The sequence below is a fragment of the Hirundo rustica genome, chromosome 6, assembly GCF_015227805.2.
Source record: "Hirundo rustica isolate bHirRus1 chromosome 6, bHirRus1.pri.v3, whole genome shotgun sequence".
Taxonomy (NCBI): domain Eukaryota; kingdom Metazoa; phylum Chordata; class Aves; order Passeriformes; family Hirundinidae; genus Hirundo; species Hirundo rustica.
The window spans coordinates 15,760,777-15,788,349 of record NC_053455.1 but is presented as its reverse complement, the minus strand read 5'-3'; the positions used below and the strand labels follow the sequence as shown (position 1 = coordinate 15,788,349).

The 27,573-nt window shown below is 42.0% G+C and overlaps 1 protein-coding gene across 1 annotated transcript in view; it reads right to left on the bottom strand.

The window, feature by feature from the left end:
* The window catches only part of ITPK1 (inositol-tetrakisphosphate 1-kinase), a 142,940-nt gene that overhangs the window by 56,326 nt on the left and 59,041 nt on the right, over nucleotides 1–27,573 (bottom strand). Inside the window, exons 3-4 of the mRNA XM_040067036.1 lie at nucleotides 16,902–17,027; nucleotides 8,991–9,108 (exon numbers count right to left, since the gene is read on the bottom strand). Of these exons, the coding sequence (XP_039922970.1) occupies nucleotides 8,991–9,108; nucleotides 16,902–17,027 (244 nt within the window). The remainder of the gene's footprint in view (nucleotides 1–8,990; nucleotides 9,109–16,901; nucleotides 17,028–27,573) is intronic.

The window sequence follows — 27,573 nt, the reverse complement described above, 5'->3', positions numbered from 1 at the left end:
CAGGATGGCCAGGGTATCAGATCCAGCCAACATGGGTTTAGGAGAAGTAGGTCGTGTTTGACCAACCTGACCTCCTTTTATGACTAGGTGACCCGTCTGGTGGATGCAGGAAGGGCTGTGGATGTTGCCTGTTTGGATTTCAGCAAGGTCTTTGACACTGTCTCCCACAGCACACTCCTAGATAAGCTGGCAGCCCATGGTTTGGACAGGAGCACTCTGTGCTGGGTTAGGAACTAGCTGCATGGCCAGGCCCAGAGAGTGGTGGTGAACGGTGCCGCATCCAGCTGGTGGCCAGTCACCAGTGGAGTCCCTCAGGGGTCTGTGCTGGGGCCAGCTCTGTTCAATATTTTTATTGATGACATGGATGAGGGTATTGAATCTTTGATTAGTAAATTTGAAGATGACACTGAGCTGGCAGCATGTGTCAATCTGTTGGAAGACAGGATGGCTCTGCAGAGAGATCTGGAACAGTTGGATGGATGGGCAGAGTCTAACAAGATGAAGTTTAATAAGTCCAAGTGCCGAGTCCTGCGCTTTGGCCACAATAACCCCCTGCAGCGTTATAGGCTGGGGACGGTGTGGCTGGACAGTGCCCAGGAGGAAAGGGACCTGGGGGTGCTGGTGACAGCAGCTGAACACGAGCCAGCAGTGTGCCAAGGTGGCCAAGAGGGCCAATGGCATCCTGGCCTGGATCAGGAATGGTGTGGCCAGCAGGAGCAGGGAGGTCATTCTTCCCCCGTGCTCGGCCCTGGTGAGGCCACACCTTGAGTGCTGTCTCCAGCTCTGGGCCCCTCACTTTAAGAAGGATGTTGAGATGCTTGGGCATCTCCAGAGGAGGCAACAAGGCTGGTGAGGGACTTGGAACACAAACCCTGTGTGAAACACCTGAGGGAGCTGGGGCTGTTTAGCCTAGAGAAAAGGAGACTCAGAGGTAACCTTATCACTCTCTACAACTCCCTGAAGGGTGGCTGTAGTCACCTGGGGGTTGACCTCTTTCTCCAGGCAACAACTGACAGAACAAGAGGACACAGTCTTAAGCTGCGCCAAGGGAAATATAGGCTGGACATTAGGACAAAGTTTTTTACAGAAAGAGGATAAAGTACTGGAATGGTCCACCCAGGGAGGTGGTAGAGTCATCATCCCTGGATGTGTTTAAAAAAAAGACTGGATGTGGCACTTGGTGCCATGGTTTAGTTGAGGTGTTAGGGCATGGGTTGGACTCAATGATCTTGAAGGTCTCTTTCAACCTAGTGATTCTGTGATTTTAACCCAATTTAACAAGCAGTGGTTCACTCTCAGTGTACAAAACTAAACAGATTGTATATTTCCCTTCAAATGGAAGGAGTTCTGAAACACACTCCACATACACCTTGTCCACCAACAGGATATGAAGGGATGCAACACGTGGCTGTGACAGTACTGCTTTTTCTTCTCAGCATAGCATCTTTTTGTTTTCATGGAGCAAAGCTGTCTCCTGATGAATCAGTTCTGTTTCCTTTACACAAATGCAGAGACCCAAACCACAATTACTGACACTCCAAAGGTGCCAGCTGTCTCCATACAGCCATATCAGCCCATGAATGCAGCATTTACACATCAGAAAAACAAAATATCAGCACTTTCCAAGCACTACTGTAAAAAGGGTATCCCAAACAGAGAGAAAAGCAAGATGTTAGTGGTGTAATGTATCAAATGACAATGACAAGTAAATGACCTTGCACAGGAAGACTATCAAGCAATTGACCAGAGAGGTTTAGTTCCCCTCAGTCATAAACTATTAAAGAAATTCATACCATTTCAAGTCCCTCTCATCAACCTTTACACTATCAGTCCCATCCACTCTAATTTCTGAAAGCCATTTGGAAAATTCATGAGACAGACCCAATTACTGACGTCAAGAGCATAAATGCACTGAAGCTTTCATGATTTTCTTTACTGATACTCTCAGCAGGAACAGCTGCACAAAGCCAGCAGATAAGTGAAATGGGAGCCAATAGTGATTTTAGATGGGATGTTAGTGGCCCTAGTGGTAAAGGAAAGCATCCTTCCAGGCAGTGTTACCATCACCTGATTCCATGCAACCCTGATAAAGCCTTAAGGTCCAGCTGGACTCTGCATGAGGACAGATTAGACTCTAACCAGGCTTACCACATGTTGGCTAGATACTTATCAGAGAAAATGTAAGGGATGTTACTTTTCTTGTCCACACCAGAATAAACTGCTTCTTCATCAGGAAAAAGTGACAAACACATTACACCAGAACTGGAGTAATATCCTATCAGCCAAATCCTGGTTTCCAACCAAAGGTCCTGTTTTTCAAGACTTATTTCTCGAACTTTTGATCTTGTGACAATATGTATAGAAACACTATGAAATGCCACTTACTGCAAAAAGTATTCCCACTTAAGCTTTACATCGATACTTTGAGCAATTTATCTTTCAATGCTCCTTCATTACTTTTTCTAGCACCTAGATACTTGGGAAATTTGGATGTCAGCCAAGGAAATTTCTGCTCAAGAGGATGAGAATAACTTGAAACACAACCATAATGGAATTGAAAACATGTAGTTTATTCAGTGAAGACTTCATCATGACAAGAAGAACCCCTGCTCCTCTTTTCCTAAATCTAGAGAGACAATAATCCTCAAGAATTAATCCACGTTCTGTTCATAAAACCCAAACTGGAGATGTCTTAGGAATGCCCTATGACCACGGAGTGCAGTCATAGCTTATATCCTTACCCCATAAAACGTAGATTCAGTCAATCTTCAGATCCACCTAAGCCCCTAACACAAAGTTCATAGAAGCTGTCACTTAAATGGATATAAACCTTTCCACTTTTTCAGCTCTATCAAGTAGAAAAATGCTTTGAAATCATGCATGTAAATGTAAAACAAGTTTCCAACACTGGTATGTAACAAATGGATAAAAGATCCAGCCTTGTTTCTTTTCAGATTCTGATAAGCAAAAGAGAGTGAAAGTGGGGTGCAGATTCCTCATATCTGGTAAAAAAAGCACATGAGAGTTAAAGAGTACACCCAAAAATAAGATCTGAACTTTACAGGGCAGGCTTATTTTGAAAGCTCAGTGGCAATTAAGACTACTAGGATCCAAGATGAAGATTGTTTGTTGGCTCAAGGAATTCTGACTGGCACTCTGTGAGGCAAAACAATAAAATGTTTTCTGTATTACTCTCTGGGCTTTGTGCCTGTTGGCCTGCAGAGTCACTTGAACAGCCCCAAGCTGATGGATCTCAGGAGGGCTGTGGCAACAGGCTGGCCAACTGCCACTCCCAGCTGGGAGAACAGCAACTGTGCCCATCATATCCACAGATACCCCAGTTCCCTCCTACCTATGATGGGACAGAGATCACAGCTCAAAATAATGAAAATCTGAAGGGGGAGTGGAGAGGCAGGAAGGGAATGGAGAGCCTGTTCATATCTTCTGATAATGAAATGGCTAACTTTCAACGGTCTTACCTTGGAAAATCCTTTTGTAAAAGGTTTTAAAAAGAGCAAGACATGGTACAAGACAGAAGATTCCAGGTTCCTTTTGAGGCTTCCTTCTTTCTTTTCCTGCCACCTCTCCCAGGATAGGATTAGTCCTTTGGAAGCAGCTGTCTAGTTTAAATTTCAAAGCCAGGGCTGGTTATCATAACACCAACATGCTGGTGTCTCTTTGTTATCCTCCTCCTAGATGAATGAATGAGCTTTTATGGGAAAGATGTCAGGTGACTCTTCCCTGGGGCAAATGTCCCAGTGTGCTTCCAGTTTCACAGAGCAGGACTGAGACCTACCAAGTGCTGGCAGCTGCATATAGAGGACTGGCATGTGCAACACTGCTGTGAGCTGAGCCACTTTGGATGAACTGCTTACAGTCCCAGAGAATATCAATTCCATTCCAACTCCTTCCTCCCACACAGGTGTACTAGTTTTCAGACAGAAATTAAAATCCAGTGAGTGAACATATACCACTCATTTTGAGTGAGGTAATACATCTATCTGCATGTGTTCTTGGTAGAAAGAGCGCATGCAATCAACAAGGGAGGCTTCTGCACCCAAAACCTGGCATGGTTATTTACAGTAGCTGACATCAGCTCTCTGAGTAAAGATATTTTACTGATATGTCCCTACGTAAAGAAGTGAGCACCAGGTGGGTGATTAAGATGCTTTAAAGTGAAAATAAAAATCTGGCTTCAATTTAATAGGAGCTTCAAATAAAAATAAGAGGTGTCTGAAGTTGACCTGTGTGACTATTCTTCTCTCCCCTCTGACCAAAACAGCTCTGAAAAGTAGGCCACAGAGAAAAGAGGCTACAGTTTCAAAAGGTGAGCGCCTAAAGCTATGTATATACTGCTATTTTCATGCTCTTTTAACTGGGTGGCCTGATTTTGAGAAGTTCTAAGTGTGCACTGTTTCAGCAACATACACACTCTATAATGTCCAAAAATCCCACTCCTGACTATCTGCTTTGGTGTTGAATTGTAGATGCAGTTTTCTACTCAACAACAGGCCCACACTTCATGTTAGAACAATACCTACAGCGCTTGCTTGGCACAGAGACCTCTTGTATCAGAGTAAGCGTTTGTATACCCCAAGAAGAGCTCCTGCCCAGAACAATGTGGCACCTTGACAAGCAGGTGAGTATCAGAAGAAAGAGATGCACAGACAGGGGTGACATTCTATGTCCAAAATCACGCAGTAAGGCAGAAACAGCATCAAGCAGAAAACCCTGAGCCTTGCCCCTTTCATCATACTGAGCTTGCCGCCTAGTAACAAAAGATACCTGCAGCTGTGAGAGAAGTATTTCTAAGACAGACAGAATCTGATGAAAAGAAATCCAGGGAATAGAGAAGCATGCTGTGATCTGTTGTTATATCCCCCAAAATGAGAAAGGAGCAAGTACGGCAACAACTGCATCTCACCTAATAGTAAACAATCAAAATATAAATGATTTTGATTACATGCCAGGATGAAAATATCAAAGCCAAGGGGGTACATACTGTTTAGAGTGTCCTGAGGAAATAACTCCTACATTTCACAAACAACTGCTAGGAAGAGAGAAATTAAGGAGCTGTAGCTTGGCTCATGCAGGAGTTCTCTTTTCAATGAGAGCTCCACAAAGACTATTGTCTGTACAAATTTTAGATTTGGAGCTAAATTTAAGAACAACAAAATTTTAAAACAATGGAACAAAAAGCCAGGAGTAAGTGGTAAAAGAAGTTAACTTCAGGGTCTGCAAGTTCAAATGTTATCAGAGAAACCAGTAAGTCACTTGAGACAGAAGAGGAAGCTGAACAGCAGATGGGAACACTAACTAGATAGCACACTGAGTGAGTAGCATGTTTACTTCACTTTTCGTTTAAGTTCCTTCAATTTGGATTATTACTTGTAAGATACATAGGGAATTTCAAAAGCTTTTATTCTTTAAACAAAAAAAGTAATATGAAAAGCTTAGTTAATGCCCAGTCACAGAGATCATACATTACCATCATAAGCATAATTTTAAGTGTCAGATTTTGAATTTCAAACCTGAAGGATCACAACTTTTCAACACATCATCAGAAAATTTAGTTATTTTCGTTAGGTTAGAGCTTTAAAAAGGCTGACACAGTTCCAACCATACAATATCCTGTTAAAAATGAAATTTTTATTAAATAATGCTTCTAATAATGCTCTTTCACCAAACATCACCAAAACTATCAAGAGCACTTTTACATAAGAATCAGTTCTTCAGAGATAAGTAAACAAAGCAACACAACTGCTGAGAGAAAAACTGTGACACCAAAAAAATCTGTTCAGTGATTCATTTCAACATAGACCTGCCAGATATATAGGACACTAGCTGGGAATGCAACCTTTATTCTTCCAAATCTTTTTAAAAAAAGATTCAGAAGCACAGGTTGCAGAATAACTAGTTCTTCTATAGCTTGTGCTCAAAATAACAGAGATTAAAAAGAGGAAGCCACAGCTCCAGCCAGACTCCTGATTCCAAAGTAGAATCTATTAAAATCAATGATAAAATATCTCTTAAAGCTATTTTTTTCCCCAAAGAGAGGCCGACTTCCTTCCAAGGGAGATATCACTGTCTATACAGAATAAAGCAACAATCCCTGCAAATCACCTCAGCACTGCTAGTGGCATGCCAACACACCAGGTTCAAGGTGAATCCTGGAGCAGGTTGCTCAGAGAGGCAATGGCATCTCCATCTGTGGAGAAACACAAAAACCCAACGGGACATGGACCTGAGGAACCTGCTTTAGAGATTCTGCTTTGAGCAGGGAGCTAGATTATATTCCCAAGAGGCCTTCTCCATCTCCAGTGATTGGGCAAGTCTGTGAGCTTTCTATTTCCACAAGGACTGAGAGGTTGCTATGTCAGACTAGGACATGGAAAGCCCTGGTTCAACCCTGTGCTTTCCCTCAGACTACTGGTACAATTCTGCCTTAGTTACCGGCTCTCCTCCACCTCAGTTTCTTTAGTGGCCACAGCCTGATAGCAGAGATAGGGAGTGTCTCAGCCACAAAGTGTCTCAGGAACCCATTCCCAGGAGGCTGGATCAAAGCACTTATCACTCAGACACTTGATTCCATAAAGAGCAAGATACAAGACTTTCAGAAAGCCTAACAATGTCCACATGCCCAGTCTAGACACTTCAAATAGGGATTCCCTTTTTCAGGAAGCATGGAGAATTCTCTATCAAAAGGACAGTGACTTGGACATCTGAAAAATAATTAAGAGTTAAAATCAAACTATTTATAGACCACAGGGCTCTACTGCTGCAGACTACAGTCACTCAGCAGAGCATCTGGTCACCCTCTTTTTAACCTCACTGGTACAAATCTTTAGTTATACAGTTGTTGTAAGGTCTACAGGGTTAAAATAAAGTGTAAACTAAGGATCATAAATAAAGATTTTTCATTTATAGTTACTTTAAAACATAATCAAAATAGAGGCAATAATCACTGAAATCCAAAACTGATCTGTAAATAAAATCTGAATTTTCTTTTGGAAGACTTCAAATAGCAAAAGGCTTCTCCCTGAATTACAACACTCCTTTGGAAGAGATAATCCCTTGTACTGAACTTAACTCATCACATTAATTTTGTATTCTGTGATAAAAAGGGCTCTCTTGTTACAGCTAAAGACTAGGATATTATTTTCTTAGTAGTTAATTCCAGAATGAAATTCCAGAACAATAAAGATATGGCTCCGAAGAGTTCATACTATTCACAGATGTATTACTTCTTGTTTGAGCTGTCCAAGTGCTCATGGCCTTGGGATATGAGATGGTAGCTACAACAGAGAAAACATAACTTAGCAGGCAAAAATAAGGAAGGGGAGAAAAACCCATGGCACTGTCTGGAGTGGTGTAATTTTTCTCTTACTGCAAATCATCATGTGCAGGAATAGAGGCTGATCTACTTAGGCCAGAACAAGAAGTTAGATAATTATTCATCTCTCCTGAGATTTCCCCTGCTCAATACAGAGTTGGTTCAAGGTCTTTGTCATGATATTTCTGATTATGAGACAAAAATAAGGTAAGACTGGGGAGGAAAGTTCTGCGGGGAAGGGGACATATGGTCACCAAGCACTGCAGCAGCCAGTGACAATAGCTAACGCCATTTCTTACTTAATTCCTCAACTTTATTAACAACTTCTTTTTAAATTATCAGTTTGACCTGAATACAAATTTCCTTTTTATTTTTCCTCCTTAAGCACATATTTCTTTTCCTCATCAGTTTGACTAAAGGAGGCTGAAATATGCAGAAGACAAACCACTTGCAAAAAACTGGATGCTCTCCCAAGCATATTGTTCTCATAACAATAGTACTGATAACAATTTAAGAAAATAAAGAACAAAACCAAACCCTATTGAATCTCTCTGCTGTTAGAACAAAATCCCAACCATCTCCTCAGAGCACAGGCTTACCCCACCACCTTTCTCCCACTCACAAACAGCAATAGTTACTCCAAAACAAAAATCCTTCTAAATTAATTGAGCATTTTTTCCCAAAGAGATTTCAAAAAACAAGGGGGAGTACTGTGAATTATTAGTCTTATTTTTGTATAAAGACTGTGCCAGTGGGGTCAGACAAGTTATAACTATAAAAATACAAATTGCTGAGCTTCTAACCTGCCCATCAAGATAGTGATAACACAATCTCAATGGTATTTCCAATAACATCCCCTTAGAACATAGTTCAGAAGTGCAATCTCCCCCCATTACAGTCATCTAACATACGAAACAGTTACTTCAGAGCTATTCTAGATTTAAATTCAAAAGCCAATAAATGTTTCAAGAACATGACAGTAGCAAAAGTAGGAAGGAAATGAAAGACTAACTTAACCCAACAGTTGCAATGGTTATAAATGAGAAGGTAATAGAATTATTCAGGTTGAAAAGGAATGACTTCTGCCATGGAACACAACCCAAATGATACCAATTAAGGACAACAGTTTAAGTCAGGTAACAAGCCAGCACCAGATGTGCATTTATGCTCCTCCTAGCAATTAGCTTGTGCAATAGGCTTCCAGTACTTCTCAAAGACCTTAGCTCTATTTACACTTTGATTTCTTTTGGTCCTTTCCAAAACCAATGTTTCTTCTTCCTCAGTTTCAGGCCTCAGGATTCTTACAACAAGCTGCTGAATTTGTACAGTCATTTCAATTTACCAGCACACAACAAGAAGACAATGTTTTCCAGAAGATTTCTGAGAGTGCTCACTGTGGCAAATATGCTCCCCATTAAATCCACATCATATTTTTAATCAGATACAAACCTCCTTTGTGTATATGGAAAAATAAGAGCACAGGATTCCAGAGGTCAATCCTGTGACACAGGAATGCTTCAGTGTTTGTGCTCCCATGGAGAGACAATGCAAGGGGCCCAAAACCACTACTTCAAACTTCACATTCAGCCTCCAGAAGGAAGCTGCTTTCTTCTCTAGTCACAGTAAAAGGCTCCAGGGAGCACAGATATTGGCCTACCTTGCATGTATGCCTCTATTTGCCGAATTAGCTCATAAGACTTGGATCGATCCAGAAGTGTACGAATAGCCGGGAGAGGGTCTAGGATAATGGTTTCTGGATGAGCATCAATGTACTCCTGCAAAACAATATATAGGAAAAAAAATGGCATTAAGTTGGCTGAAGAGTGTAGAAAAATAATGAGAAGAGAAAATAATGAAGAAGAGAATATATAATGTTAGAAGTCCAGCTTCTCTTTAAGGGGAGCCAAATGGACATAGAAAGTCCCCAGACAGTCAAAACACTGACACCTGAAACAAACACAAACATTATAGCTAACTGGTTTAGATAGAAAATTCCTCCTGTAGACTCTATCAGTAGCAAAACCTGTGCTGTAACCACATTAGCTCACAAGGGAGCCAGCGGCAAAGTGCTACAGTAAGAACTGTGAGCAGGGCTGAGAAAAGCCATTAGGAGAAGAAAGATGGCACACGGTTATCTTGGGGTCAGCCTTGTCTTCAATTACTGTATGTGAACATCACAACTATCTGAACTACGCTCAGAAATACATCTGTGTTCTTTTATGTTGTTTTTATTGCTGTCTTCTTGCTGGGCTGAAGGCAGTGTTAAGGGCTGGACGATAAGGGCTGAAATTTTTTTTGGCAGAACTGAAGAGATGGCTGCTTCACGGTGTCTTCACTGCTTCCCCCTTCTCTATGTTCATACTCTCCTTTTCTGACTACAAGAACAAAGTAAAGTAAATGACCTCTTGGATCTTCATCTTGATAACTCAATTCCCCATTCACTGAGGTCATGACTGCACTACTGCATCTTGGCCAGGAACACAGACACAGCTGCCAGGTATTGGCCTTGCAAATCTAACAAAACTTCCTTCTGTTTCTTAAAACAGAAGCTGAGCTCCTTCATCATTGCCCCAACCTGGCTCTATAAAGTCAGAGGGAAACACGCACCCATTGTACTCTACTCAAAATCAGACAAATATATCCAAAGTTACTATCTCTGTTTCACCCAACTTCCCAAAGCCATCCTAATGTTTCCACTTATTTCTTTAAATCCATTCACATACAAAAGCTCCTGCAATTAATAGACTTCCACAAGGTTCTATTTCATTTAAATTGACTATTTCAAAGATACTACAAAAGATACTTAAGAGTATGATGAGGTGGCCTCAAGAGATGCACTTTGCTGGAGAGAAAAGAATGGCATAATCTATCCCCAGAAAGTGATTTCACTCCAGATACTAACTGGGCATGCAGACTTCCTCCACCCCAGCACTGGGAAACTGTTTCTGGTGACAACGACTGATAGCTGCTGAAAGGAGATTATTCCTTTTAGGTTAAGAGGATCCAGCACTGCAGTTTAAAGAACCTACTGCATCACCCACAAGACACAAGCAGCTTTCCTTCACAGGGCATGAGGCACCCCTCAGTGACAATGCTTGTGTCTGACATATTTCGTAATCCCTGCAGAACACAAAATGCCTAAAGATATGTTCAATCTTGCTGCCTCATGGGAAAAGTAAGGGACAGCCTTTTGCACAGCTGGCCATCAAGACTGTCAGACCCAGCTGTTGTCTCACCTTTGCAGTACAGCCTGGATAAAAAGCCCCATCAGCTCAGTGGAGCAGAAGCTGGGTTCATTTTTTTTTTCAGAGCTAGAGTATGTTATTACTTAATGCCTCTTAAACACCCATACGTCTATGCATATATGCCCTTCTATACAGCACCTATAACACACCCTGTGGAGCTGGCATGATCCAGTGATTAGGGTGTTAGCTTGAACTTGCTGATAGCAAAACTGTACTTTTGAGTATCTCAGCATCTCCAGAGTGTAACAAGACAGCTCTTTTAGTCCCTCTGTGCCTCCATTTAAAAGACAGTTACACACACTGTGTCTCCCCCAGCACACTGAGAGGACGAGCTCCTTACAGACAGCCCATGCCCTGACGGGGCAGGAGGCAAGCACAGCACCCAGACCGAATGCGTCACAGCTCTGAAACGTGGCCTCAGCAGAGTGCTGACAGCAGGCCACCTGCAGCACTTCTGATGCACGTATGAGCTCTTCCTTTTACACTGTGGTGACCATCTGTCTGCCTCGACCAAACTCTGGTTCCACTTCGACTTCAGGCTCCCTGGTCTTCCATCCTGGCCCCCAGCCCCTCCTCTGCATGTACTGATCCTTCCCCTCACACGTACATTCCTCCTGCCTGTGGACACCATCACCTTTACTGCCCTTCCGAGGAGGGAAGGATTTTTCCATCTCTTAGCTCCTTGTATACGTTCCTGAATCTTCCTGATGCTCACCTCAGCATTAAGAACTATCCTTGCTTTCCCAGGATTCATGTATTCTACTCGTTAATTTGGCTCATGTTACTCTAAGCATTTCCAGATGGATCCTGGCTTTTTTATGCTTTCCATAAGGGAACCTCACAGTGTTTTATTTCTAATGGTAATAGCCTTAAACCCTACTTAAAGACCATCCAAGCACTAAATTTGCCACAGCATAACAAAGTTTAACAGGAATAAGACACGATTTCAAGGCCATTCTACACCAGACAACATGTCAAGAGAAATGAGCATCTAAGCTGACTTTCAAGTGACCGATTTCTCATCCTGTTGCCTTAAGAAGCCTCCAAAAGGCTCTGTAAGGCAAATATGAAATAACTGATGAAGATGAAGGAGGTCAGAGCTGTTTCCCAAAAGCCATTTAGAGCCTGGAGAATTTTAACAAACTACGTTAATGTCAAGAACCATACTGAGTACAAGGCAACAGCCTCTTCAAACACACAACAAAGGCTTTTGAGCTTTGAGTAAATCAGCTTTCTTTACAAAACAAGGAAAATTCTCAGCATTAAATCAGGTACTATTCTTTAACTCTTCTCTATTTGCAGGCCTAGGAACTCGAATCCCAAAAAAGCACAGGAATGGCAAAACTCAGAGCAGTGAAGATCTGTGTCATCTAAGGAAAGACCTCGAACTTGATGTGTCTCCTAGAGCTCATCTGGGGACAGGCCACACATCTCTCCTTTTAACTGAATCCAGAAACAGCCTCTTTTCAAAGTGACTCTCAATTCAGAACAAGGTCAGTGTATTTGTATGCATCCTTACTGTATGAACACAGCTAAACAGATAAACTGCTGAAGCTCTGCAGAGGACAGGAGCATCAAAATGCACTCAAGTCCTCATAACTCTGCATCTCTTCTTACACACAGTTTGTTGCTTGGATTTCCATAACAAAGCATTAACTCTGCATTCAAAAACAAAACCATCCAGTTCCACTAGGATCCTCAAAGTAAATAATCCAGCTTCCCCTTGGGCCTTCAGGCTGCCAGCACTTTCCCAGTCTCCCACACCTCTCGCCAGTACATCACCAACACATGCAAAAGAAAGTTTCAATACCCATGTACAGAAAAAGACTTTAAATAAGTAATTTTAAAATCTGACCTTTACACTAATTCTCCACAACAGGAAATGACAATAAGAAAAGTCAATTTTGTTCATTTCACAGGAACCATTATGGTAGCTAATGTGAAACCTTTCATAAACTTTGATTCTTTACTAGAAACTGCTGCCAACTCAGACATCATGTATTACAAACACACTCAGTTTTCAAAGCCACATGCTTTGTCTAGAAGGCAAGAACTGGGAGTTTGGTTTTTTTCCTTACCAAGAAAGCAGAACTGTAGCACCAGTAAGTGACCTGTGAAGATCATTTAACATACTGGAAAAGACTTGATGTAGCCTAAGTAACAGCACTCTTCCCATGGCACAGATTGGCTCCACTACCAGAAATGTAGATCTGCATAAACATGAAGGGTTTCTGCCTGATTACTTTGAAAGCAGATGAGCTACTACAGATGTGAACTTGAAAATGAAGCAGTTGAAGAAGAAAAAGAGAAGCACGGCAGCCAAGAGAGTACAGCAGTATTCTCTTCAGTACAGCACAACCTTTCAGCTTTGAACTTTCGAGTCTTCTCTTGTCCTTCCAGCAAAACAACTCTGCTCTCTACTTTGGTGGATTTACTGGAGACTGATATCCAACAGCAGACTCCAACCACCCAGGCAACAATGTGGAAGATATTTAGACTTTCCAACAATAGATTGAAAGGGCTCTGTCCTTGGGCCGGAGTTCAGCTTGACCCAGACAACATCTATGTTTTCCTCTTTCTAATCTTTGACATAATAAAAGCAAACAAGAAGAAACAAGGAATTTTAGCAGATCCTCCTTTGTTTGTATTCCAAGCCTGGTGTTAAGTCATGCTTTGTACCAGCCCCATTACTGGCAGAAGGCCAGCAACGAAACTTGAGACCAAATATTTCACGTTCCCTATTAAATACCTCTGGATATAACCCAGCAATTAAAAAAACACTATCCTTGAGAAGCCTGATGAGAATAGAGCTGCTTGTCATTTTACCAAAAAAGGTAGCTAATGATTTTTTAAAATATTTTAACAGAAAGTTGATACAGTATCTACTGCAAATAATAGGTCATTAGATGATAAGAGACTCACTGATTCATTGACTTGCTTTTATTACTAAGTAATAGAACTTATATAATGTTTTGTTCAATATTAAACAAAGTTCCATAAAAAAAATTCCAAAACAAAACAAGAAGCAAAAGAAACAATAATACCATTTGGATTTGTGTTTTCCCACATACAGAAACATGACAATGACTGCTTGTAAAAACATGTCAACATTTTCCAAGGGAGAAAGAAATGTAAACACAAGCTTGTCTAAAGCATTTGTATCAGATTTAAACTTAAAAGTTCCTTTTTTGTTATGTTAGGCTGTGATGGTCTTTTTTCACAGACCCCTCCTTCCAAAAGGAAAGGTGAAGGCATATTGGGTCCTCAACAAATGCTCACCTCAAATTTGTTTGTCTCTAAATCTAAAAGAGATTTCTGCAGTGGTTAGGAGGAATGGGGAGTGTGGCAAGGGGAAGGGAGAACTTATCTTCTCTGTTAAATTTCTATTCTCTGTATATCTCAAAGAAACTTTCTGAGTACTCAGCTGCCCTGTGTAGCCTTCAGAAGTCCTCTGATCCTTCATCTTGCAAATCCTACCCACAGGAAGCTATCCTAACCCCTAGCACTTGAATGACAAATTTTTAGTTAATTTTGCTGTTTATGAGGCTCTTTCAATAATTTAAGACATCATTATTTTTCAAATGGATAAAACATAGGTATTAGCCAGTGAATTCAGGTGCAAATAGACCATTTCAATTTTGTATGAACCTGTCCCCCCAATTAGAAAAGAATTACTAAGACATAATGGTTTCCTTTGGTTTTTTGCTTGCCTTTCCTCAGCTGAGAAGTCCCCTATATCCCTTTCCTTCCAAAATATCTCCCTCATTTTCCTTCCTCTCAGTCCCAAACCCTTCTAAGAAAGCTTCTCAAGCAAGATTAGAAGAGCCTATCCCGGACAACTCCCGGGTGGGAGAGTCAGGAGTTGAAGGGCAGCAGGGAAGGAAACATTTTAAACTTTCATCAACATGATAGCAAAGGACTAGGCTTAAAATCTACATCTGATCTGTCTTTTTAAGTAGGCTAATACAACGAGAACCTGTTCAGAAAAAGCTTTGAAATACAAATTAATAACCCTATTGATTTTCCATCACTGGAGCCTTCATTTTGAATGCAATATGAAGCTGCAATGAATGAAGCTACTCAAGCCTCTGTACAGCTACGACAGGCAGCTGCTCAGAGAGCATTTTGCTCTGATGAAAGCATAACAAAGATTCCCCAATGTCTTACATGAGCCAAAACATATTCAGTTTTCAAAGCCACATACTTTGTTTAGAAGGCAGGAGCTGGGGTAGCTGGTTTTCCTTCTTACCAAGAAGGCAGGAACTGGGGAACTCTGTCTCTTCACCTGACTTCCCTCCATGTACCTCTAGTCAAGAAGAAACGACCGAGGACTGCAACCAATTTTCACAGTTAACTAATTACCTCTGTTCAATCAGCCCTGTTTTACAGTGGGTAGGAAGGGAGACTGACCATCATCTCTATCAATAATCATCTTCCCCCAAAATAAGGATTTAAGCATCCTAAAAAACAAGTAACAATATTTTTCCACTTCTCATCTCATGCACTACACTAGGTGCTGCATGCAGTCTTTGTTTTGGCTTTGGATGAGATCACCAGACACTCATCACTGATTTACAGTGCAGTGGAGAACTGTTTGCACCCACCAATATTCTCCTGAGAAACTGCAGTCTATACCACATCCAACTAGCACAAAGACCTCAGAAAGCTTAGCCCTAAAGGTCTTTTGGAGCTAAAAATGCCACTGTTAACAGGTAACTCCTCCATACCATTTTCATTCTCCTGTATTTTTTTTCCCCAAGGCAACTGAAAACAGTGATAAAATGGCATGCCAACAGGCTTCCTGTTCTATTAGCACTCTCTGCCAGACCCTACAAGGGCTCATCACAGACCCTAGAGAGCAGGGACACAGAGTCATGTACATATGAAGCCAGTTTCCTCCTTAGCTCATTGCAGATTAGATGGCCAAGGCCTCTATAATATAAATATGAAAAAAAGTCATCCTTAAAATGGTCATAAATGTAGTCTGGCAGACCATTCCTCCTCCTGTGGTCAAGGATCCCTTGCTCTCTGCTTCCTGGAAGACCGCTTTATGCAGCCAACAGTAAGACTGCTGCCAGGCATCATCTTAGTGTCACATTTATATTCAATAGCAGGAAAAAAAGCATAATGAATTTTGCACTGTTTGGTCTGGTTAAGATCAACATAACTTTTTCAGTCAACTTAATCAACAATAAGGGAACCACACTTTGTGATTTCCACTTGTGTGTAGGTTCCAGAAATACCACAGTGCTTATATAACACCTCACTCATACAAACAGGTTTCTTGCAAGGGGTCATGTTTCTTTTTCTAGGTTACTCATTGATTTTAGTTTTAAAAACCCAAAACAACAACACTACACCATGCACTTTGTAGAAAAGTATTCTTCCAAATTCTTTTTCTTATGGAATATGCCTCTCTTAATTTTTCAATGATTATCAATATCTTAAAAATAATAAAGGACAGGTGGAGACAGGCAGCAATTTCCAGATAGCTTTTGCCCTGGATACAAAACTGCATGACAGAATACTCGAAAAATACATTTTGTCATGTAATTCAACACAGAAAGGCCTGTGCTCTGCACCACTTCTTCCTGGTTGTATGTTTCACTACTGTGCGAGCTTCCTGCATGCCAGCAATGTGGCACAATTCAGTCTCCTGCAGAAGCAAAAGCTTAAGCCCTTACTTTATTGGAGAGAGGATATCATTCATATGCCTGTTCACAGGGGCCCTACCCTCTATCTCATCCTGTAGCTTCCAAAGTAAAAAAGTTTGGAAGGCACCGTGAGAGAATCTTTTAAGACACTTCTTTTTCGGGAAAACAGCTCTCTCTACCACTACACCCCGCATATTTCTGACCTTCAAGGCAAACTTGAGGGGAAAAAAATTAATATAACAGGATTTTCAGCACTAGAGGACAGAGCCACTCACAGTAATCTTGATGTTGCAGAAATTAGCATTCCAGGAACTGGGAAAATTAGACAGAACTGGGCCAAACTAACTCAGTGGCTTCTGTCATGGAGAGATGCAGGTAAAGTGATCTGCAATCATCTGCTCCTCTTTGTATCAGCACTAACACTCTTGAAATGACATAATATTTGATGGGAAACAAGATCTAACTAACCTTACTGATACAAAACAAAACTTTTCCAAAGTGCATGTCCATTTTAAACTGACAAAACTACTTTTGCTGGGCTATCAGCAGCAAGGCAGCAGTGTGCCCGACAGCTTTCTTCATCAAACCCCTACAAACTGCACAGTAATCAGATTGAATTTGCTGTACCAAAATCATCCTCCTGCTTGAAATGCAGAAAGAACCACTTACCTGGAACCTGTGAACCAACTCCAGTGACTGGCTGTCATTCTGGTCTGCTTCAAGGATTACATCTGTAAGTTTATGTATGATCACATCCAAAGGGCCCTGATCTTCAATAGGTTTGGTGAGGTCAAGCTGAAGAAACCAGAGAAAAACATTTTATTAATATATGGGGGATCCAAGCTCTTGTCCCTGCCACCATCCAAGGTGTTGCTGCCACACAGATGACATTTACTTTACACAGTGCCTTTGTTTTGGTATGTTATCCAAATCCCTGAGAATGGACACATCACTAAATGTCAGAAAACTTTACTCAGACACTTATTTCTCAGCAGTGTAGCTCTAATCCCATGAAAAACAGTGAAGTCACCAGCAAGTACCCTCGATCCAAACATCTTCCTATGCTTCTCCACCCTAAACCAACATATGGCTCCTCAGCTCAGTTTCCCAGTATGTTCACACAGTTTCCTGGTACATTCACATACATGCAAAAGGAATGAGCCAACAAGGATTAACACCACTAATTAAAGGAAGGTCTGCTGTGCCCTTTGCCCACTGGGATTGCAAAAAACAGAATCCAGGACAGGAATAAAGGTAAAGCACAAAAGTCACATAAGCAAGTGACTCAGGATCTGTGGAAATTCATCTGCTACTGAGACAGTTATTTAGTTGGTAAGGAGAGGTGCAGCTTCCAGACAACTCCCAATAGCAGACTGGCAGTTAGCTGGGTAGGAGACAAAGATTTGGGGTGGGGTGTGCAGAAAGTTTGCTCCAGACAACACAGGAAGGCATGAAAACAGTGGCAATGCATTGGAGGACTTGGTCCCAGTACCACAAGATACCAAAAGAGGGTTCAAGAGCAGAGGAGCCACCTGCACTGGAAAAGGATTGAGGAATTCTCTCTTGATGAAATATCAATGTAAAGAAGCCTACTGGATCTGTATGAGATGCATGCAAGGATCCTAAGAGAGCTGGCCAGTGTTACTGTGAGAGCTTGGATTTATCAGGATATAAATCAAAACTAAGGAGATTCCAACTAAATCAGGCAAAAAAAATCTCCCACAAGGGCAATCTGGTTACAGCAGAGTCCCACAGAGGTGGCAGGATCTCCATTCGTCAAGATTTTCAACACCTGACTGGTCAAAGCCCTAAGCAACTTAGCCTATATTTAATGCCAAATCTGCTTTGATGAAGATGATGTTTTGCAGACCCCTGAGATGCTCACAGAACTTAACAATCCCATGAAGCTACTTACCAGATTTAACATTAGTTCAGTGTAAGTGCCAGAACTGCCTCATGTTCTAGCCAACACACTGGGCTGCTCACAGCCCAAAAGCTGTGAGATTCAATTCAACCAGTTGTGAGATCTACTGCATCAATGGCAACTTAACCTTGTAAATGCCAAAACAGGAACATCTTTGGGAAGAAAAGATGGACGTGTGCTTACTAAAGTAGCATCTGATTTTACCTGCATGATCCTTTCTATTGCTGCTTTCTTTTTTATTCAACTCTGGTAAAGAAGGGTGTGAGAGGCACAGAAGGGAGAGCAGTACTGGGCAGAACAGGCATGCTGCTGATGCTGTTTTCTGTCTCATTAGCTTGAGTTTTGTCCTACTAAAATTTCCCACCCTACAGAAACGGTCCTGTTTTGAATTAAGGCATGAGTGCCCTAAAGAAGGTAAAGATAAGACAGAATCAAACCAATAAAACTAAACCAGCAGAGATCTATCAGCGTTATATTATTTTGGTAGATGCTAACGTAACTAACTGATCCACGGAGCTGAATTACTTTTCTTGTGTAGGAACTCTTATCTGGGCCAGGCTCCTCTGAGCAGAGTACCTGAAGGTACATACAGCACAAAAGCAAACTGAAAGACTGCCAATTCCTCCCTCAGAGACCACCTTGGCTTGCCTATTACTATATGCACCAACTAACTGTTATGGGTTGGGGCCCTTTGAAGTCCTTATTCAGATTCCAATACAACTGGAAAACACAAGGAGGAAACAGAGGCACTGCTCACAGGTGGGCAGCCACTCCCTACGAGCCAAGAGACCAGCAGGACAGAGCTGGCGTGGATGCTCAGGGATGGGTAAGCTGTGGCCAGGTGAGGCAGTCCACAGAAGGTCTGTCTGTCCTGACATATTTTCACTCTCACAAGTAGCGCAGCACAAAGGCTAGGGGACAACCTAAGTATCTGCAAAATGAAGGCAAAATGAAGCGCACTACAGCTTGGCTAAAGGACAGGGAAGGAGATAATTAACTTCTTCAATAAAGTTCCAGAAAAATCAGTTAATGTTCTTAAAAGAAATCTCTGCATCTGATTTTTTTCCATCTGCCTATCACATCTGGAAGGAAACAGCAAAACAAAGGGTCCTTTTAACTAGGCCAGAAAGTTCACGGTTGCTGGGGTACAAAATTCTGAATTAATCCATTTTCAGGACTTGCAGTTTGAAAAGCAGTAAGATGCAAGTACTTCAGATAGGTTACTCCTCTACATTCTTCCTGAACTTTCAGCTCAATCTGCACAGAAACATTCAGAAAACAGGAAAACAGTCCTCCCTTTCAGCCTTGACCCAAGAATAGAAGTAAGCCTTCGAGGCAAATCCAGGCATTTCCAGCAGAGTGTTTTCCACAAGCATAAGACATCTGGGCAAGATAACTTCTTCATAACAGTTGTGCCAGCTAAATGCAACAGGCATATTTTGAGAACAAAACCAAATGCACGTACTTTGCACACTGGAAAGCATTAAAAAGGCTCCCCCTAACACTGTTTTGCTTCCCCTTCACCAGTAAAGCAATGTGAGAAACGACAGCATGATAAAGCAGCTTCTCTGGAAGACGTTCAGGATCACTTTAATTGCCTCAACAAAGATAGCAGGTACATTTCAGCCACAAAAACCTTCAAAATTTGATCCAGTATTTTGTGGATTGGAGGATCAAACCATTTGCAAGAATAAGTTCTCTGTGTTTAGAGCAATGCTGCAGAAAGCAAATATTCCTGGGCTGTGTGGAATTTGGAAGAGATCCACCTTCCTTTTATGCACTAAGAAAAAAAAGTAAAAAGCAAAACAGGAAAAAAAAAAAAGATCTGAGAAGGTAAAAAGAAGCCTTTTCAAGTGGAGTATCAGACCCCAAACGAAACCTGTGACAGTAAAGTGCAAAATCTCTGATGGCCCTCTGCTGAGAAAAACACTGATTCATTATTTGTCATCAGCTGGAATTTGAGCCCTCCTACTTCCCTTCCCTTTCAGCATCTCTCTCTCCAAATGATCTCTGCATTTGACACGATCACCCAAAGGTTTGTTATTGCTAAGAAATAACACCATAGCAACAGAAGTGAGAGAAAAGATTTATCAGCACCAGCTTGAAAAACCAGAGATACATCTCTGGTGCCTTTTCTTCTGTGAGGTAGGCTATAGCCTACAGCACACTCTGCTTGCCCTTCTTGATGTTAAAAAACCAAATCCAACCAGGTATTGGTTTCATGGCATTGTCATCACCAAAACCCAGCAAAACTCAGGAGCATGACATGGAAGTGAGTATCAATGCTGTATACAGTAAATATGCAAGGCATGTATGTGACATGGACAGGTGCACTGCCTCTGGGTAAAAAAGCTGTCCAGATGGCCAGGCCCAGAGAGTGGTGGTGAATGGAGTTAAATTTAGTGGGCAAATGGCCACACCTGGTATTTACCAGGGCTCAGTATTGGTGCCAGTGCTGCTCAATGTCATTACTAATGATCTGGACAGGGGCATTGAGTGAACCCTCAGTCAGTTTGCAACTCAAACCAAGCTGGGCAGGAGTGTTGATCTCCTGAAGGGCAGGAAGGCTCTGCAGGGGGATCTGGACAGGCTGGATCCATGGGCTCAGACCAACTGTAGGAGGTCAACAAAAGTCAGGTGCTGCACTGGGGTCACTCACAACAACCCCACACAAGGCACAACAGGCTGGGGGCAGAGTGGCTGGAAAGCTGCCTGGTGGAAAAGGACCTGGGAGGGCCATTTGACAGCAGCTGAACACGAGCCAGCTGTGCCCAGGTGGCCAAGCAGGCCAATGGCACCCTGGCCTGTGTCAGCAATGGTGTGGCCAGCAGGAGCAGGACAGGGATTTTCCTACTGTACTCAGCACTGGTGAGGCCACACCTCAAATCCTGTGTTCAGATCTGGGCTCCTCATGACATGAAAGGCACTGAGGTGTTGGAACATTTCCAGAGAAGGGCAACAGAGCTGGGGACGAGTCCAGAACATGGTTCTGATGAGGAGTGGCTGAGGGAGCTGGGAGTGTTTAGCCTGGGAAAAGGAGGCTGAGGAGGGACCATATTGCTCTCTACAACCACCTGAGAGGAGGCTGTAGCCAGGTGGGCATCAGTCTCTTCTCCCAAGTAACAAATAAAAAGTGATGGGTAAATGTCCTAAAATTGCACCAGGGGAAATTTAGTTTGGATATCAAGAAAAATTTCTTCACTGAAAGAAGTCAATCATTAGAACAGGTTGCCCCAGGAAGTGGCAGAGTCACCATCCCTGGAGGTATTTAAAAGATGTGTAAATGTGACACTTGGGGATGTGGTTTATTGGCAGACTTGGCAGTGCTGGGTTAACAGATAGACTTAAGGGTCATTTCCAACCTAAATGATTATATGGTTTTGTACACCTTTCCTGGTCTTTCAAACCCATATATGGAAGAAACCAACCCATAGATAAATGCTCTTATCATAGCTGGCTGCAGCCAGCTTGCCCACCTTTTAATAGAAGGATGGGATGAAAGTTAGAAAATGCTCCAAGCTTAGAAACCACCGTCTCTCCCACAAGCTTTTCAGAGAATCCACTGGAAAGCAAGTTACAAGCATGCAGAGCTCCGTCTCTGCCCTCCTCTCTCCTTCCCCCTTCCTCTGTCCTCCAGAAACACACAGCCAGCACATTATCCAAATCATTATAGAGAAGGGCAAAAAATGTTTATTTCCATTAAGCATAATTTGTTTAAAGTTTTGGGGTTGTTTTTCCTCAGAACCCTGGCAATCCATCTGTATTGCAGGGACAAGGCGAGTGCCTGGCAGAGTGCCATGGCTCTCCACTGGTCCCAACTGCAATCCCACACAAATGCATTTCTGGAAGCCGTGTTTAAAAATAAAACTATGTCCAAGTGGAGAAAATCTGGATTTGTTCACTCAGGGGAAAAAAAACTAAGCCAAACAACTACAAATGCTGGATTTAGGAAAAAGAAATATCATTTATAATAATGATTAAAAATAGTTGTGTATTTTTTGTTTTATTCAGTGTTTCCAGCCCATGGTATAATCAGCTGTATTTCAGAATCTGCCTGATTAGGATTTGTGATTTTTTTTAAAGCTCTTCTTACAAAATAGTTTTTGGATTAGCATTCACATGGAATGAAGTTTTAATACCAACCTGTTCATTTATCTGAACCAAAGAAAGTAATGTCCACTGCTATATCCCTGAGGAATGTAGAGTCTACATTTCTATTTATCCTCACTTTTCTTTTATTACATTGTCATTAAAAATAAAAACCCATACAGCTATTCTTCAAACATTTTGCTCCCATTCTCCAATTCACTAACAAACTCCACTCACCAGGATGCTGCTCTAAGTTCTTGCTATGTTTTCATTTGATGTGCTGCTAGGACCGGAGCAGAGCGTTCTAGGATGTGCATCCCAGAACAGGAGTGCATGTCCCTTCACAGCAGCCTGTCATGCTGCAGGTAGAAAATGTTCATGGAACTTTCAGCCAAAGGAGGTAAATGAAGGCAGAAGATAAATCAGAAATCTAAGCCTTCTCAATAGGCAGATAGCACCAAATCATCAGACATTAACTCTAAAGTGCTAGGAAACTTAATAAAATGCCACAAAAGGGAAAGAATCCATTCAACTTTCTGGTAGGGACCTGTCAATGCTCTGCTACACATTTCACAAGTAACAATCCAAAAGTCCCTTTGTGGTTATCTAAGCACTCTTCTCCCTGTGAACTCGACATACAACTTCAGCCCTACCTGACTTTTTTGCTCCTTCATTCCTGAGACTTTATATGGAATTTTCTACATGAATCTATTGTATTCTGCTATTCAAATACTCAGCTAAGGCTGTATTGGTCTCAAGATGTGTGGTGTTTATTTCAATCTTAATTCAGCTTCTTAAACTCCATTGCATGAAAACCTTCAGGATTTTAGACCTCATCTTCCACTCCTGGGGCTATTTTCTACCCTGTATTTTCATCACAAACATTTATATCAAAAGGCTTGTAAAAGAAAGCTTTTCAAATTCTTGTCCCAACCCCCATCCCCAGTGTTTACCTGTGCTGTGCATCAATGCTGAGCAAGTCACAATGAAAAAAAAGTCACAAGGTCCAGATGAGAAAGCCAAGTCTTCACAAAGCTGAACCCTGACAGCTGATCTATTGGTGGACACTGTTCTCTCCCAAAAAGCTCAAAGGAAGCATCTAAAATATCTTAAGAGCTTTGGAGAGGGAAGGGAAGCAGCAAAAATCAATCCTGTCAAGTTCACTGTTTCACTCTACTGTAAAAAGTAAACAAAAATACAGATGATATTCTAATTACAGGAGCGAATGTGCTTACTTTTGAAAGAAAGTAGGAAAATTTCCTGAAAGAAATCAGGAAAACAGTTGTGCATGTCCATCCATACGTGTAAGACCTAGTAGTGGCACAGCAAGAGAACAGAATGGCACAGGAGCCCAACTGCTCTTGGGACAAACCAAAGGAAATCCATATGAACAAGTAAGACCAACACATGCTTCTTTCATGAATTAAATCCTTCAGGAGCAGTCCACTCCTGTCCTGTCCCTCCAGGGCCTATACACCCAAAAAAGCAGCTGTCAGGTCTGTGCTGCACAAAACTGACAAAAATGACTCCCTGCCAAAGCCCATGGAAGGTAACAAAGTATATATCACTAAACATTTCCTCATGAGGAAAGACATAATGTTACCTGGCATTTTCAGTGGTATGCAGGGTCCCTGCAGCTCCTAAAATACCCATGTATTATAGCTAAATACTCGTATATTTAGGAGATTTTCTCCTTAAGTGTCTGAGAAAAAAAGTTATCCGGGCTTTCATCACACCCAGATAGTGCAGAAGTATTCAGCATTTACTGCTGCTGCTAATGGGGCCAAAGGATACCAAAGCAGAACATGAACTCCCCTAGGCAACAAACACCAGCTGTGTCCCATTGCAAAGACAAACAGGGACCTGACCATCGAAGGCTGTAAAGAAAGAGCAAAAAGTACCCCAAGAGGTGCTGGTTTGTCTCTCCACGCCCCCTCACCCAGCGCTGCATGAACCTGCACATCCTGTTGCAGCATGAGCAATCTGAGAAAGGAAATCCGCTGTGGTGAGGAGACCTGCCCCCCTCCCTCTGAGGAAAGGAGAGCGCACCGCAGCGGCGTCGGCAACGGCCACCACCTCACATGGGAACTCCTTCCCAAGCAGGAAGGAAACACCTTGAAAATACCCTACCTTCTTCCTGGTCTTTTTGAAATCAAGGAAGTTGAGGACCAACCAAAGAGCTCACCCTTCCTACTACTGCAGGACACTAGAGGCCACCTGCTCTTGTTCTGCCCAGCTTAGTTTGACTGAACCACCAAAGGAGAAGGAAAGCAAGTCCCACACTGCGATATATTGTACAGACTCTCAAGCAAGCATCAGTGGCATACCAGGCATCAAGACGTGCCTAAAGGTGAGGAGCAGCATAACATAGCTTATGAAGTGGATTCCCATTTTCTCAGACACTGAAACTTTAACACGAGAGAAGATTCTGGGTTTAACAGATGGTTTCTTTGTGTTTTCTTGCGTTCTCAGGTTCACTTTGCATTCTGCTGGGCACAAGCTGCCAGAGAGCATGTGTGAGCACTTTGCACATTTTCAGGAGCTGCACACAGCTGCTCCCTTGGAAGCTTGGTATGATGTCTGAAACAACTGGGAAGTTCTTATTTCTAGCTGTATTCTAGATAAAATGAAGGAAAAGAAAGCTCATAGGGGTTTTTTACATATACTAACATACATAGACACCATTTTTGGATCACTTCCCCAGCTACTACACAAACTGACTAATCTTTGTACATTCAAGGCTTGTCCCCCAAGTAACACAATCCCCCAGGACCTTGGTGAGCATCCCCTCCCCCACAGCCTCCTCTGCCCCCTCCCACAAAAGCAAAGAGCCAGCACTGCTCTTGGCTGTGCAGTAACATTAGGATAAGTTACTGCATCCCAGTTACTCAAACCTCTCCCACTGCTCCCCTCACTTCCCTCCTTACTCCTCTGCCCCTGCTATATATATTCCCACTGAGCATCATCCTCCTATTAGCACTAAGTTTTGCCCCTTCACTTCTTTAAAATTAAGACAAGAAACCCCATGTTCGGGTTATGGCTAAAATTCTTCACAGAAACCATTTTCAGACTTTCTATTTTACCCAGGACTGGCACATTGCTCCTAGAACTTTGTTGTAGACTTACAACCCAACACACATACAAAAACAAATTCTAGCAGTTAAAGTTTAACAGCTTGGTTTATCTCCTGTATAATACTTTGGCAGTTGCAGAAAGTTCTTTCCAGAACTTGCCAAGATGTGGGAACGGCTGTTTCTGAGTATGATACTAAACTGAGAGCTCATGTCCCATTAGGAGTGGACTGCAGCAAGCAGATTTTTGTAGGCAAGCGGTTAAGCAGCTCAGTCTCACTCAGTGATGGATTGAAAGGCAATTGCTGATTTTCAGCAATGCAGGAGAAATAATCAGTGTTACCCAAATCCAGAAAAGCCTTTTGCTAAGGGTGTCTCCTGAGGTCACCGAGGCTCCTGTGGATTAAGAAGGGCAGCAAAACAAATCTACAGATTAGCAGAGGAGAAAAGTTGAACAGCAAATGTGTGACATAGGAGGATTAGTGTCCCAAAGAACAAAAACAAGTTATAGAAAAACAAGAACAGAGGAGAATGAGCACTTAGCATAACCTGCCTTGCTTAACTTCCTGGAACTGTCAAAAAGGCAATGTTCAGTGCAAAAGATTAAAAATCTCAGTAGTGGAAGGTATGGGAAAATTACTAAATGGTTCACAAAATCTCTGGCTCACTTCTGAAATGGGCAAATCAGACCCACAAACTTTTCTTCTTTTTACTTTACATGGCAGAATTTTAATGTTTTTTTGAGCAAGCTGGCTCAGCTGTAGCCCAGTTATTGAACTGACGGCTCAATCAGCCCTGTAGGAGAGCAGACGGCAGAGGAAGAGTGGAATGGAGACACTCTCCATGGAGAACATTCCACCTAATCCAGAATACAGAAATAGCACAGCACTACAGCCAGTACAGCCCAGGAAAGCAGAGAGAGGGGCATGAGAGAGGTGAACTTTACTTCTCTAACGTTTTTAACCCTTAATTATACCACCATATGTGGAATCAAAACATTAGAGTATCTTACAGTACTACAAAAACTTTTGGTTTTTCAATAAGTACTGGATACAGAGAATGTTAAGATGAAGGAAGCATATTCAGAGAGTTTCTCTTGAAGACACACAAACATGGACTGCCTAACTTCCTTCCTTTTGGTCATGTGATTAGATAAGTAGAAAAGCTGACACACAAGAAACCTCCCCCAGAAAGCCTGGCTACTACCCTTTATCCTAAGGGCTGACAAAGCTCAGCTCTGGACATACACCACACAGCTCAGGTTCAGCTTTTGGATAATTCTTCAGCAGCACTTGTCAAACATCAAGAGCAGTCAGGGCTCCTGTGTGTGCAGCTGTACTTCCCATGAAGTTGCCAAGGTCTCTGCTGTGTCTCTTTTGTAATTCTCTCTTCAACAAAGCTTCCCATCTGGCACAGCCAGGCTGCCAGAACCCTCTTCATTTCTGTTAGCTACCAGCCCCCAGAGAGATGTATTTCTAGGTGCATCTCCCTTTCTCAAGAGACTCTGAATATAAGCAAATGTAGGTAGCACCCAAGTACATTTAAACCAGTCTGCTCATCACTTTGCTGCATTTATGCGCTCTTTATTGTGTACTAGGAAATTTAAATATATGTGGAGGGAGCAATAGCTGTCCAAGTAGAAAGTTTTTATGCTCTTTATTCACTCTCTGCCTAAACTAATTAGGATCCCTTCTGAAAAACAAACCAAAATTGAAACATACTTCTCTGAAAAAAAATCCTCCTTCATCCAAACACATTTTTACAGTGCTGCTCATGACCACTGGATAGCTAGTAATGCTTGTGCAACTGCAAAGCATAGAGGAGGAGGAGGAGGGAGAAGTACACTGGAGTAAGACAGGGAAGAAACACAAAAGCTTTAGAAGACTCAGCCTAAAGGGAAAATATAAATGAGTAAGGTTACTCTTAAATGTAGAGAAGGCCATGCTTAGGCTGACCTAAATCATATCCCTGCGCTGCATAAGCAGAAATCAGAAGAGAGATCATGAAGTGATTGAAGAGACTGTGGCATTCCCTTCCATTCTATTCCAGCAAGTATTATTTATGGAAGAATGAAGTTGCCTTTCAATTACAAAGCATTACTTCAGCTTGAAACCACTGCTCCCAGTGAGACAAAATGATGAAACCATCCCTTCCAAGGGTGAATTTAAAGGCATTTGATATGGTCTGAAGTGAACACAGCTGCAAAGGTGAAACAGCTCATTTCTCAAATGGAGGAAGAAGGGCATAGGTGGAGATT